The 14,021-nt window shown below is 39.2% G+C and overlaps 1 protein-coding gene across 1 annotated transcript in view; it reads right to left on the bottom strand.

The window, feature by feature from the left end:
* The window catches only part of SLC6A2 (solute carrier family 6 member 2), a 53,849-nt gene that overhangs the window by 29,997 nt on the left and 9,831 nt on the right, over window positions 1–14,021 (bottom strand). The window contains 1 exon segment of the mRNA XM_066557363.1: window positions 1,966–2,097. Within this exon segment, the coding sequence (XP_066413460.1) occupies window positions 1,966–2,097 (132 nt within the window).

Here is a 14,021-nt window from a genome sequence, read left to right as displayed (position 1 = left end):
AGAGATGAAAACAGACTGTGTTACAAAGGTTACAGGGTATATTTGTAATTGCATGTGTTATGATAGCATCTCATTAGAAGTAGAGTGCTTAGAGTTCATAGCAATAATATTCATAGCTAAAATTAGAACTATAGTGCTGTTCATTTAGAGAAGCTGTTATGAATTTGTGTAGACTGTGTACTTCTCCTTTGAGTGAGAGATTTGAGTTGTCCCAGAAACAACTCCAAAGCACTAGCAGTAAAATGTGTTTGCATGTTATCAGAGGTTTTAGTCAAAACTTTAAAAGTACTGAGTTTATACCAATGTGTACATGTCTCAGTGCTTATTACTTTTTGAGAATCAAATAACTTATGCTAGTCTATATTCTTGTAATATGAAACTTCAAAATCAACAGTAATGTATGTTTAGTCCACCTTGAAAATGTCAGCTTAAAAACACAGCTGGAATGTCAACAAGAATATACATGAAATAAGTTCTATTTTCCTTTCCTCATAATCTTTTTCAATCCTGAAGTCAACACAGAATACCTCTGAGCACAGTGGTATTTGGCTCAAATGCTTTGAGATCCTGAAGGTCTAATTTTTGCATTTAGGTTTTCAAAATCCTCATTCTCATCCAAAAGTATATTAATAATATCAAGAGGAATTTTTATTGAGCAAGGGTATTCAGATTCCTGGGTGCTGGGATGAATTTTATCTCCCATGACAGGATTATAGAAGGGCTAGGTAAATCTATAGGAATCAATTTAAAAATTTTGAGCCACATTATTTTATTATTTTTTGTTCCATTGCTGATTTTTGCTGTGAGTTTCGGGTTTGACTGGTAGGAAAAACCCCCTCCACGTTCCTTATTGTGTGGCACTAGACTGCTTGAAGAGGAAAGCTGTATTTTGAGAAAGAAGACTAACATTTACTCAGTGTAACCTATATCCAAGCAGCAGATCCATCAAGTTTGGATTGCTGTTGTTAAGCTCCTCAGCTTTTGTCAGTCCCAGGATAAACATGATCTGAATTTTAAGGTTCTAAGGTCAGCTGAGCTTGTCTGGTTTAATTTCAGATATGTCTGTTTTGAAAAGGCTTTTGCATAAGATTTTAGATACAGTCTGGTATACATTTAAAGGAACTTAGATTTTTTGCTGGCAAGCAATGCTTTAAAATTATTGAGGTTCCTTAACAAATACTTGTCTCATGTACAGAACACATGTGGCTTCTTTCACACATTGATCCTTTCCTGATCAAAACCAAACACCCTGAAGCACCTAACCTATTTTTCCTTGCAGAATGATGCTGTGCACAAACAACACTCCACAGCCTTTTATTCAGTGATGTTGGAGAGTTAATCCTAGTGGTAAACACTCAATAGTAATAATGTTCAGATTTTAATAAGTGTTTTTCATTGCTAAATCTGAAAGATACTTTACAAAGACTATGAGAATTATTGCTCCCACTTCACAGGCAGGAAAACTGAGGTACAGAGATAACACAGAAAACTCCTGTGCTGCTATAAGTCTGGTGGCCAAACCCAGAGTCTTCACAACTCCATTTTCCTGTTGTAGCCACTGGGGTATGTTGGCTCCTGCACAGAAAGCTCCATGCCCTGAGTGGAGAAGTCAGTGGGGAAGACAGGGCTGAACTAACCTGGATGGGATTTGGTATTTCCAACGTTTGGATTGGCAAACTCCCTCCTCCACCTAGAGATTCCCAGTTCCTCCCAGTCCCCAGTACACAGGGGAAAGGGAGGGCAGGGCTCAGCTGCTCCTGCTCATTGCCCTCTGTTACACTCAGCCAGCAATCACCCTGAAGATGATTTCTGTGGCTTTTCCCGTTTTGTGCTTCACCTTTGATAACACAAAGACTTCAAGGGTTGGGGGAAGGTCCCCAAATACCACCTGGTCTGTGAAAGATGAGAGATCCTTAGGTTGTGACCACACCTGTGTGGCACCCTCAGCAGCAGAGGAGCACTCACCTTTGAAAACTGGACAGATTTTCCAAACAGTGGCAGCCCCTTCTCTGTTATATTGTCCCAGTGCTAATTCCATATAGAACAGGGGCATTCCAGCAATGATTAAGAAGAGGATGTAGGGAATAAGAAAAGCACCTGAAAAGACAGTAAAGAGACATTGTAGTCTTTGGATTGGTTGCATTTTTCTTTCTCTGTTGCTTACTTTTACCAACTAAAGACAAAACATTTGCTTATGGGAAATATCAAAAAAATATCAGGAAGGAAGAACCCATGTATTCTTATCCCTTTTCTGCATTTTTTAAAGGTCTCAGAGATGGAATCCCTGAAAGAAGCTGTAGGCTGTAACTCTTATTTTCCCTTAATGTTTCCCCTCTGCTTTTTGGTTTTAAAGACAAAAAAATGTGTCCCTGAAAAGTAATCCCTAACTGAAGAAGAAAAAAAAAGCTGAACACAGTTGCAGAGCTGAAAGGGAAAGGGACTATGAAACGTTTTTTTAGGTTTTATTTTTAGTGTAGTATTTTCAGTAGGGAGCACAGATCCAGCAACAGAAAAGAAAAATGTGAAATCCTGTAAACGCAGCTCAAACCACTGTGTGAATTGTCTGCAGGAACCTCTAGCTTGAAAATTAATTACTGCTGGCTAATGATATGGAATTTAGATTTCCATGACATATTTTGGATTTTGCTATAATAAATTTCCTTACTCTTATGAAATGGGTTAGACAACAGATCCCTTTCCAACCTTGTGATGCTTGTGGCCATTGCTGTGAAGGATGTAGAGGCTCCTGCTGGCCCCAGGACAGCACCTTGATCCTGCAGCAGGACAGTGCTGGGGCTGCTGACTCCTCCCTGGAGCACTTGACAAGGCTGAGCATTGTCCTGTGAGTCTGTACTGTCACTGAGAAACTGTCACCATTGGCAAAATCCTGGTGTGTGAGCTGCTGTAGCTAAAAAGTATTGCCAGCTGAAATACAAAAGGATCACCTAATGCAGAAACTACCTGAAAATTCCTTAGCTATTTCATATGATCCAGATCACAGAGAGATTGCCCCAGTGCATGGCTACATGTGATACTATAAAGCAATTATAGCTGGTGTCATGTTTAATAACTGTGGGCTCTGACAGATCTCTGTTTTGTGGTACAAGCAAAGGGTAGCTTTTATTACATTGCACAGCTTGCTTGGTCAAGAAAAGTTCAATTAATATTAAACTTGCCTGTATGAAAAACATTATTGGATTTCTTTAATAACTAGAGAGCTGACAGAGTAATTACATGCACTCAATAACTGACTAATGTCCTTAGGAGTTACCTATGAAAAGGAAACTAGATTGTGAATATCATGGTTCAATTTTTCAGCAAAAGAAAAAAAAACAGCAGTAGTTTGACTATTTCTCCTAATAGCAAGTGGTACAAACTTTTGTAAACCTTTGAAATCTGTTGTATTGGTTTAGTAATTTGAAAACTTCCCCTGTAAAAGGAAGTAAATTTGCCTTGGTCCTAAATTTTTACACTTAGAAGAGGTAAAAGTCTGGGAGCTTGACTGTAGCTTTTTAAAACATGCCAGTAAGCAGAATGAATTACATGTTTAAAAAGTATGTTTGAAACTACTGTTATGCTTTTAGAAGTCTGAATTATTTTTTCTTTACCCTTTGAGCTTGCTTTTCACAGATATTACTGGTGTAAGGTGCCTTGCATGCTTGCTCAGAAAGGGGATTTTGACTATATACTGGATAATAGAATGGAAAAACAAACTCTGCTCTCTTAGTCATACCACCAATCTACTTCTAAAAGTAACGTGCTGTAACATAATGGTAAGGACAATGTATTCAGCATTCAGTCATAAGTTTAGTCATTTGAAAGTTGAAACCTTGCAATGAAACAGACAAGGTATATCAACAGAAAAAATAGCTTAAACCTTTGAGAATGCATATTAAAATTGAAATTATTGGTTGTATCACTTTGGGGACAAGAATCTTCTTCATGATGGAGTGTAATGTAAATGCAACTTGCATTTCCATAAGCCACTTACAGTATCAGTGATACATGGTTTTGGTAATATTTTAGTGTTGTTTATGACCTGTTTTCTATGGTTGCCATGTTGAACTGTTGTATGTTTGAATACTGTGCAAAAAAATCATTGTATTCATCAGATACTTAATACCCTGAAGTTCTGAGCTCTGTTCAGTGTTGAAACATACTCAGCAAAATCAGTCTGGGATACTACATATTGCTTTCACTTTATCTAGAATCTGGAAAAATTATTTTAGGTGGTTTTACTGTCAGATTTCCTGCAAGCGAGCTTTTGAAGTGCCATACTCGTCTTGCTTTGATCATATCCCAGTGTGTGGAGCTGACTCACAAACCTGGCTTGTATTTGGGAGGTATGGAGTTTGCAGGGAGTGATGTTTGATTAATGTCATGAGACTGTGGAAAACATGATGCCTATACAGGGAAATTTGTATTTGAGAAGATTAATCCTGGAGATGTGTAGTGGACATACGTGTTAAATGCCAGTTTAAAATACTCAGTTTTTAAAAGTATGACTAATCCCAAGATGAACTGTGAGGTGTACTGCACTTAGGCATACTTGCTCAAGTGTCATCTGTTTGGCTGCGAGTCATTCCAGGCTTTAGTTATAGGAGGTTTCTTTCTTTTTTTTCTTTCTTTTTTTTCTTCCCCCGCCCTGCCCCCGCAAGGGATTACTAAGGTGTGGTGTAATTTCCATCAAAGAGCAGTTACACAGTATGGCAGGGTTTCGTAGCTGGGTTACTTTTCAGGTGCTAAGTGATTGAAGTATTTTGAAATTGAGATAAATACCAAAGTAAGGGTGCTTAGTCATATTAGTTTGACTTAATGTTTTGGAGTCTTCTGGAAACTTCTTGTTTAGCAGCTTCTGGTTAGGTAAAAAAATAACAAAAAGTCAGATATTTTTGTAAGCATCTTTGTATTTGCTTTTATTTTCCTTGCCAATATCCAGAATCAATTTTCATGGTGTTCGCTCAACCCTTTCTAGGATCAAGGCCCCTTGGAAAAAAAATAAATGATGGTCAAAATATCATTCAAGTTTCCCCATGAAATAGATATAGAATAGAATGGTCTGCAAATGCTTGTGATCAGCCTATGTGTGAGAGCTGACCAGTGTCACTCTGGGCCTGCACAGGGGCTCTGTCTTAGGGCTGTTTAGGAGCAGTGCCCCATGAACAATGTTTGGAAGAATTTTACAGTCCTGTTTTTGTGTCAACATCCTGTGGGCCAGAGGCAAGGCAGTCTTGGTGGTCCTGTTGCTTTAGATCAGTGGTGTGGATTGAAGCACCAGCCCAGCCTCCTCTGCAGGGGCACTTGCTGTTAATGCTCGCCCTGTCTGGAGATCAGAGCGTGTTAGGAAGGGTGGCACCGTGTGCCACTCCTGCCCCTGCCACCAGCCACAGAAACTGCAGGGCTTTAACTGCATGGATCCAGTGTCACGTTTGGATAGGCCAGACAGCTGAGCTCTTAGGAAGCAGAGCTTGGCTAACGCTTCCCTTCAAGCCTGCCAAGACCTCCCTACCTCAGCGAGCCGTGCGATCGCGGCCTTGGCAGGAACGCGCCGATCGCACTCGAGGGCATTCCACTCCCCTCGGTGGGAGCACACAGCTGCATCCCAGAGGCTGCACTGCTTTCAGCAATCCCTAATGGCTCCTAATTTCCCTCTGCAGCTAAAAAGCTGAAGTCATTGACATCTGTAGTACAGCTCTGGTGCAAGAGTTGTACTTGACTCTCTACTGAGTCACTTGCAGCTTGAAAGCCACAGGTTGGCCTCAGGCTGTTGTGAACTGCTGCATCTCTGTCCTGACAGATTTCCCAAGATCCATACAAGTCCCTTTAAGGAACCAGTGCAAATATGGGGCTAAGACAGCCTGTGTCCTATGCAAAACTAGGTTAGGTCAACCCCTCAACTTCTACAACAACCACCTATGTGAAACTTCAAGTGGAAACTTACACAGATATTTTTTAAACTATTGCATTTAATTAATGAAGGACAAAATACAAGACAGATTTTGCATTCCTGTATTCAGTGCCAAAGCAACTTCTTAAGTTTGGTATACCAAAATCCACATGGAGTGTTTCCTCTCTCTGTAAGCATTCCCAGCATCCTAAGGGGTGGGAAGCAAAAGCTCTAAATATTCTTCTCAGTCTTACCAGGAGGTCTCATCTCACTTTTAAATCCCAGAAAGAAAGAAACATTAATTTACTTATGGCTGAAAAAAGATAATTTAAACAGCTGTGGTTATCCTAGAGGATTTTTGATGCACATACAAGAAGTAGGCCAGGACAGGGGTACTTGAAACAATTTTGAACTCTTTGTGCTTGTTAGCCTTCTGTATTTGTTACCATGGTTATTTCTAGTCAAAATGTTATACTGGCAGGGGTGTCTGCTAAAACAACAAACTCTGAGCAAATATGGCAGTATATTTTCCAATGGGATTGTTTCCAGTGTTTGTGCAGGAAAAGTCTAAAAGCAGAGATCTCCTATAATTGCTTTATAGTATCACATGTAGCCATGCACTAGGGTAATCTTTCTGTGATCTGGTGAACTGAAATACAAGCTAATATCTCTATTAACATTGATCAACACTGTTTGGTTTTTTTTTTTCATTTAGAATAAATAGTACTCCAAACAATATCAACAAACAGTTGATAGAATGTAGCACATTTGTTTGGACAACAAGGAAAATGGGTGGAAACTCTGATCTGTGCAGACCCTTGTGAATGAAAAACAAGGTCACTGATGCAGAGTTCTTGACATCTAGATTGTACAAGATCACCATGGGTAGAACTGTTAATTGGAAAAGTGTTGCAGACATCTTTTCATGAAAATCCTCTCCTTAGGATTTTTTCCTCCTGAGAAGCTGAGAGGCCTCAGAAACAAAATGTAAACATTGATTATCTGTTGCTGTAGAATGCAACAGGTGGATCTTTGATTGGCCCATGTTGGATGTTTATAATTAATGGCCAATCACAGCCCAGCTGGCTCAGCCAGAGAGTCTGAGACAGCTGCCTTTGTTATTAATTCTTTTCTATTCTTAGCCTAACCTTCTGATGAGAACCTTTTCTTCTATTCTTTTAGTGTAGTTTTAATGTAATATATATCATAAAATAATAAATCAAGCCTTCTGAAACATGGAGTCAGATCTCCATCTCTTCCTTCAACATAGGACCCCTGTGAACACCGTCACAGAAAAGCAGGTGTTCCTGGTACATGGATGTTATCTGGCTCCTCAGCAGACAGGCCACCAAGCTTGCACAGCCTCCAAGGGCACCCCTGAAGGAGGGAGGCTGGAGCCTGCTGCTGACAACTGGGAAGAGGGGATGGAACACTGAGACCTTACTGGCCTGAGATTAAAAACAATGAGGGTCTGTGTGGTACAGCAAAGAAATGTCAGAGCAACAAAAGAGCATGAGGGAACCTCAGGTCAAAGACAAGATGATGATAACAGCAGCTGTGTGATGATGTTGACAGAAGTTAGCAAGATATTCTAGTTGTAAAAAATAACATTTTTTCTGCAAAACAGATTGCATGACATACTATAAAAACTTCAGCAGCACTTTACACATGTGAAAGTCTCCAAGTATACAAGAAAATCTTCCAAGTATGCAACCTTTTTTAATGGAAAGTATTACTGAATCATAAAACCAGTGGATCTATACCATGGTGAGTGGCATGTTTATCTTGAAGCCTTTACATTTAGCTACTCCCTCTAACAAATTTTTGCTAGATTTGAGCTTATTTATATTACTACTCTCAATTTGGACTCCAAACCTTCAGTTTTTTTCAGAATTGCAATTTTAACAGCATTCCTTTCACTCAAAAGAAAGTGAAAACAAATAGTTTCCAGAAATGGTTCAGTGCTGTTGGCTGAGGCCAACTGAAGCATTTTTTGTCTTGAGCTGTTAACCTGCTACTGCCTTAAAATCACTTGAAGTGACTTGAAGTGCAGTGTATTGAGAAGGTGGTCACTGATCAGTAACTGAAAGGGTTACCTAGGCCCTCCCCATGCAAATCCAATCATCCTTTTGCCTTTTGTTACAAGAGTCATGAGCTAAAGAAACCCATTAGTAGCTATTTTAAACAAATTAATGAGTGCTGAATATATCCAGCCACTCAGAGCAGCATGATTCATTCATAAATAACAGCCAAGTCATTGGCCAAGGTCCTATTTACATAAATTAATGAAATGTTCACATTTACAACAATGTGTAGTTTAAAGATAATTGCAGGCACATACAGAACTCTGGCCTGTGTTTTTTTGGTAGGAAATTAGGGAATAAATGAAGAGACATGGTGGATATGAGAGAATATAAATCAGGTTGATCCAAGATGGGCAGTGTGGCAGTGGAGCTCTGGAGGTTTGCAGGGTCTTCTTGCTGCTGACCTTCACAACACTCACTGTGGCTGGCTTAGGAAAAGAGCAACTGCCATCATTTGCCATGAGTGTGACCATGAAAGTCCAAAGATGTGCTTCATGGGTTGCAGTGATACCTTTTAACACTGTGCCTCTATAGCAGAGGTACTATTGGGGTTGGATCTTTTGTTCCTAGATCAAGGCAGTAAGATGAGTTTTAGTTTGGTAAGTAAATACTTGGAGTTTGTAACAACATGAAAGCCTAGCTACTAACATTCCTGCCCAAATCCACCATCTTGATTTTGTGCCTTTTTCTCTTTTAACTACTTGGCTGGCTTAAACAAGAAATGAGAGAGTGAGCTGGACTGTGGAGCCAGCTTGTAGATCATTCTGTTATTTCTGCCATCCCTGTGGCTAATGCTCAATACAAGGGGATGTAGGAGTGGTGGTATCCTTTCCTGGACAGATAACACTGTTGGAACCAAAACCAGCAAACTCTATAGCTCACAAACTCTTCAGAAGGTCCTAGTCAGGGGAGATGTGTAGTACTGGACTACTGGGTCAGCATGCAGATGCCTCCCTGGAGAACACAGCTGCTTCACAGCAGACATGACTGGAAGCTTAAGAGATATTAAATTAAGAGGAGAAAATACTATTCTTGCATTTAATTAGTAGGAATGTTTTATTAGTGCTTTTTTTCTCCAACCTTGCAGCTATTAGGGGTGACACAAGGATATATTCACCTGCAATTGCACAGCAACAAAGGCACCCAGGTGAGGTGTAGGCTGTATTTCAGATGTACAAGAGCAAGGTGCCTGTCGAAATGTACCTTGATTTATTGGTGGCAGAGCATCCATGGATAAAAATACTTTTGAATTAAGGTATCATTGGGTATTTTCTGTGAGCTTGTGGATCAAGATAAGCAGATTTTCCTAGATTCCAGCACGAGATCCATAACAGCATAACCTCATGTGACAAGTTTTCCTTGAACTGTTAAGTACCGAAAAGATATTTTCTGTGATATGTGGATCATCATGTACACAAAAGGAAATACTACTTCATCAGCTTAGCTGCCTTTCAAATGTAGGGTGAGTTGGTGCCAGGGAGATTTTGGCAACTACAGTTCTACTTTGGTTCAGATATAGACTGTTAGTCATAGTTTTCTCATCTTCTCAGAGAACTTGTTCATTTGTGTTGGGTTTTCTTTTCCTCAGTCAGCTGTAAACTAAAATGCATGTTTTCAAAATTCATGGATGAATCTGAATTTGATGCTAGAATGGCTTGTGAGGTACTTTGATCTAACTTGCTGTCTAGCATAGACCAGAGTTTCAGGCAGAAAAACCTACATACCTGATTGGAAGACACTAGACAGATCCTTTGCTGTTGGCTTGTTTTGTTTTGGAGGGTTTTTTGGTGTTGTGTTGTTTTGTTTTGGGGGTTTTGTTTTGTTTGTGTTTCAATTTTGAATCAAGTGTTGGTCTTCTTTTCATAATCTATAGAGATGGAGTGAACTAAACTAATTAATTACAGTGCAATAGTGATATCTGCTTTTCTATCTGAAATTGCCACCCTGCAGGTACTTTTTGGTGTTGACAGGTTGAAGAGCTGTGCAATCAATTTTGGTACCTACATTAAGTTATGATTACTTCTTTCTGAGCTGTGCTTTTAACGTGTCAGGAAGGCCAAGTTTACATCCCTGAATTGTTTTTCCACTTTAATACAAAACAGCCTGGGTGAGTCCTCTGAAGTTGAGCCCCTCATTTAGGCAGTATTGGTTGGTCCTTGCTTTGTACTCTCTCTAACACTCTCAGGATGGCCCCTGTGTGAAATGTGCTTTGTGCTGTGCATGTAGCAGGGCAATTCCTGGTTCTAAGCAATCTGGGGTGGAGGGTGCTGCTCTTAAAGGCTGCTTTTCTTTTGCACGTTGTCAAAATAAAAACCAGCCAGCAGCCTCCAAGTGAAGCACCCTCTGGGGAGGATGCAGTACCCATTTTAGGCAGCATGAGATTCATAACTGTGCCAGGGTAAAACAAAGTGCCCAAGACATCTTAAATCAGATCCAGACAAGTGCCAAGCAGCTTTCAAGAAGATTAATGTACAAACCAATAGGAGGAAAATGCCTTGACATTCTGCTAAAGAAGAATCAAGCACAACAATCTGTGATACTCTTAAAAACTTGCCTTACACTATTTAGTGTTTAATCCAGTTCTAAGTCTGGAATGTTTGGACTCAAAGGCTGAAGCAAAACACTCCTTTTCCTTCCAGTCTCTATTAGAGATTTATTTTTATTAATGTTATACTTTCTGTACTATCTTAATCTTTACAAACTCTTGCCTAACAGAATCCCCGAAATTATTCCTCTCAGTAAAGGGTTATTTCTATTACAGAAGTGTGAGACAGTCAACACTCCTATCTATAAGAATTCTAGTAAATCTAAGTTTTACTCTCAGTCATTAGAAATGAAACCTGCAGGATGGATGTTCTTTCTCACTCCACTAAAGGAAGCAGAGTAACTGTACTGTAAATTACATGTAATGCAGGTTTAAACAGGGATTTAAAGCAGAAGCAAAAAGTTGCATACACTATAAAGCCATTCTCCATCTTTCCTTAAAACCCACTATGTGCAATTTTCTGATATTTCTTATACATGCTTTCTAAATTACAATGTACAGATGTCAGACATATTTGAAATGAATATTATGTTATCTAGTAATAAAGAATATTTTCTTATAGAATACAAGTGCTGCATTATTTAAATTCATTTGTAAACTTTAATGGCTGCGTGTGGTTCTATTGATAATGATATTGGCAAATTTATCATTACAGTCATGGCTACTGTTTGCATAATTCCCTAGAAAAATTAAAATTGTACTCTTATCAAAGATTATAGTTACTGTTGGATTGTGCTAATATTTTGGAAGGCCTGGGCAATGGTAATTTCCAAGTGGATGTGGCTTCTTTACTTTGTAGCTTTCTGTTAGCACTGAACACAGGAATTTCACAAAAACTGTCACCAAGTTCTTCACAGAAAACTTCTCCTTTTGGGAAAAATCTGTATTTGGCACAGGGTAGTGCTGGTAATATTCTGTGTGCCAGCCATTAGGTGGGGTTTCTGAGAATTTGGGCATTGCGAGCACAAAGTGAAATCTCTCCAAATCATCCCCCCTGCAGCAGGACAGTAAGAACTACTTCTCTTGACATCAATTTGCTTGAAGGGGTAAACTTCAAGTTTAGACTACTCAGCTTCTTCTGTGGAAATTATTAAGACAAAAGCTTTTCTTTAAGTTTGCAACTTGAGCCTTATGTTTGTTCTTACTGGACTGTTTTCCAAATAGGCTTCAAGCAATGTAATTTTCCCCTCGGTCCAAGCTGTCCAGTGCATGCTTTGTCACTGCCATTCTGCACAGGGCCTCCTAGCTTGATTTGCCATGAAAAAATGTGAAAATTACCCCAGGGTCCATCATAGCTCCCTGCCAAGATGAAGCAGAGGCCTATTAACAGTTTGAAGCAAAATCCTTCTTGTTTAATCACAGTGCAAACTTTTGCTTGGGCAGATTGCTGGGCAGTTTTGTTCACTGATTACTGAGACCTTATGATAAATCATTGTGGCTGAGTCTGGTGTTTTCAACTTGTCACAAAGCGATTTTTTTATTTTTGTATTTCTAAACTACTTTAAACACATAATACATCATGACTGTAAAATGGTATTTAGAAAGAAACATATAGGTGATCTTGAAGATCTCAAAATCTCATAATTTAGCATCAAACACAGTGATTTTGTCATCAGCTTTTGTATGACTCAATGAAGGATTAACTGGCTGTTTAGGAAGACCCTGGTAGCTGGTTTCTGGCCCTTTCTGTTAGGGTCAAGTCAAGACAGTAACTTATGCCAGAGAGCAACTGTATTCTTAGAGCCACCAATTTCAAAAGTTCAAAAACCATGAAGTAGGTCCCAGAATACTTTAAAATGCATGATCTTCTACTACAATCCTTTTATTTGCCTGCTTGCTTTTAGTTTTGAATTTACTTTGTGCTTCCCCAGCTTTTCTTTTCAGCCTTGAAAGCTAGAAAGAGATTCTTGCCTAAATCATTTGTCCCTATGAAACTGTGAGAGTAAAAGGCACTTCTTAAAATAGAACTTTTTTTTATTGCTTGAGCCCAGCATAGGAGAATGCTGAGGTCACAGTCTAACTCTCACAGAGTGAATCTATTTTGTGTAATAATCACCATCATCTATCTATGTAATCCTGACAGTTTGCTTTTTAGGTAAAGTACTGAGCTGTTGTACTGAGTGAATATCAGTTACTACGTGGTGGAAGTCTTGTGCAGCAGTTTAGTCTGAAGAGTTTTTTATTGCTTTACTGTGTTTTTCTTCTCACATAATTCTTAGTCTGGAAATTCTGTCTACTTAGGAGCCCTTAAGAGAGATGTCTGTTATTTGGGTTTAAATCCTGGCTCTGGTGACGTCAATGGAAAAAAATCACCCATTGACTTCAGCTGGGTCAGGATTCCTCCCATGTGGTTTAGAATCTATTGATTTTCACTAAGGCTGTACAGCCATACATACATGAGAAACAAACTGTAGAAAAGAAGCAAATGATCAAACTCTTCCCCAAAACAAAGTCCTGGACTGTCTTTGATCTCATCAACACCTGTCTCATAATCTCATTTACACATCTGAATTTCTCTTCTGAAAGCAGAAAAAGCACTGTACAGCACAAACTAGTCCTTAGTTTTGTGGTAAAATGTAGAACTAAGCTGCCTTGTACAGCTCTGATCTCCCCTCAGTTAGAGGGCAGGAGCTTGGGAGTTTTCTTCAAGCATCAATGTTACTGCAGATGGGCAGATACAGCCCTGCATGCTGATGAAGAGTCAAGCCACTGCTGAGAGTGGCTTCTGGGCTGCAACTCGATGTTTTGGTAACATTTGGCCTTGAACTCTCTAATATCATAGTAAGTACAATATACTTAATTGTGAAATTACTGTGTTGTGAAATAAGGATTCCTCTGCCAAGAAGGAAAGATGCTGAGACCTCCTGAAATGTGGGTTACATTAACATTGAAGAAGAAAAAAGAAATCTTTCAATTTTAGAATGTATCCATGAAAGTCTGTGTGGAGCTTGGTTTTTTTTTCCCTAAAGGAGAATCTTTTGAGGGTATTTGGAGCACCTTCTAAATTTAGGATTTGAGAAATTATTTCCTCCTGTATCAATCCTTGGGGAGAAGAGACTGTATCTGTTTTATTGTTGCACTCTCTTTAAAAAAGTGTGTTCAGGGCTAACCTCTTGTTGTCAATGGAGTGTGTCCTTGCTGTCATGGTGGCCATGCTGACAAGTGAGGTCCTATATGAATTAAGCCCTGCTAAAAGCTGCCATTCTTATAATATAAAATAAAATAAAGTGGGAAATCCAAGAACAGTCTGCTAATAATATTTGTTATTACTGGGCAGCTCTGTATTTAGAAGTAATGAGCCACCATGAAAGTGATTATTTTTTTCCTATAAATATTGTGACATTAATTATCAGGTGGGGATCTCCCAAGACCTGTGAGGATCTACTGCTCCACCTTGTGGTCTGAAAAACGCTTCCCATTACTCTGTAGAGAGTCCTGTGCCAGAAAAAGTCCAGCCTCTTCCTGTTTTTTTATTTAACTGGAATTTGACTGGAATCAGTATCAT

The sequence above is a fragment of the Molothrus aeneus genome, chromosome 11, assembly GCF_037042795.1.
Source record: "Molothrus aeneus isolate 106 chromosome 11, BPBGC_Maene_1.0, whole genome shotgun sequence".
Lineage (NCBI taxonomy): Eukaryota > Metazoa > Chordata > Aves > Passeriformes > Icteridae > Molothrus > Molothrus aeneus.
This window is presented reverse-complemented; position numbering and strand designations above follow the sequence as displayed.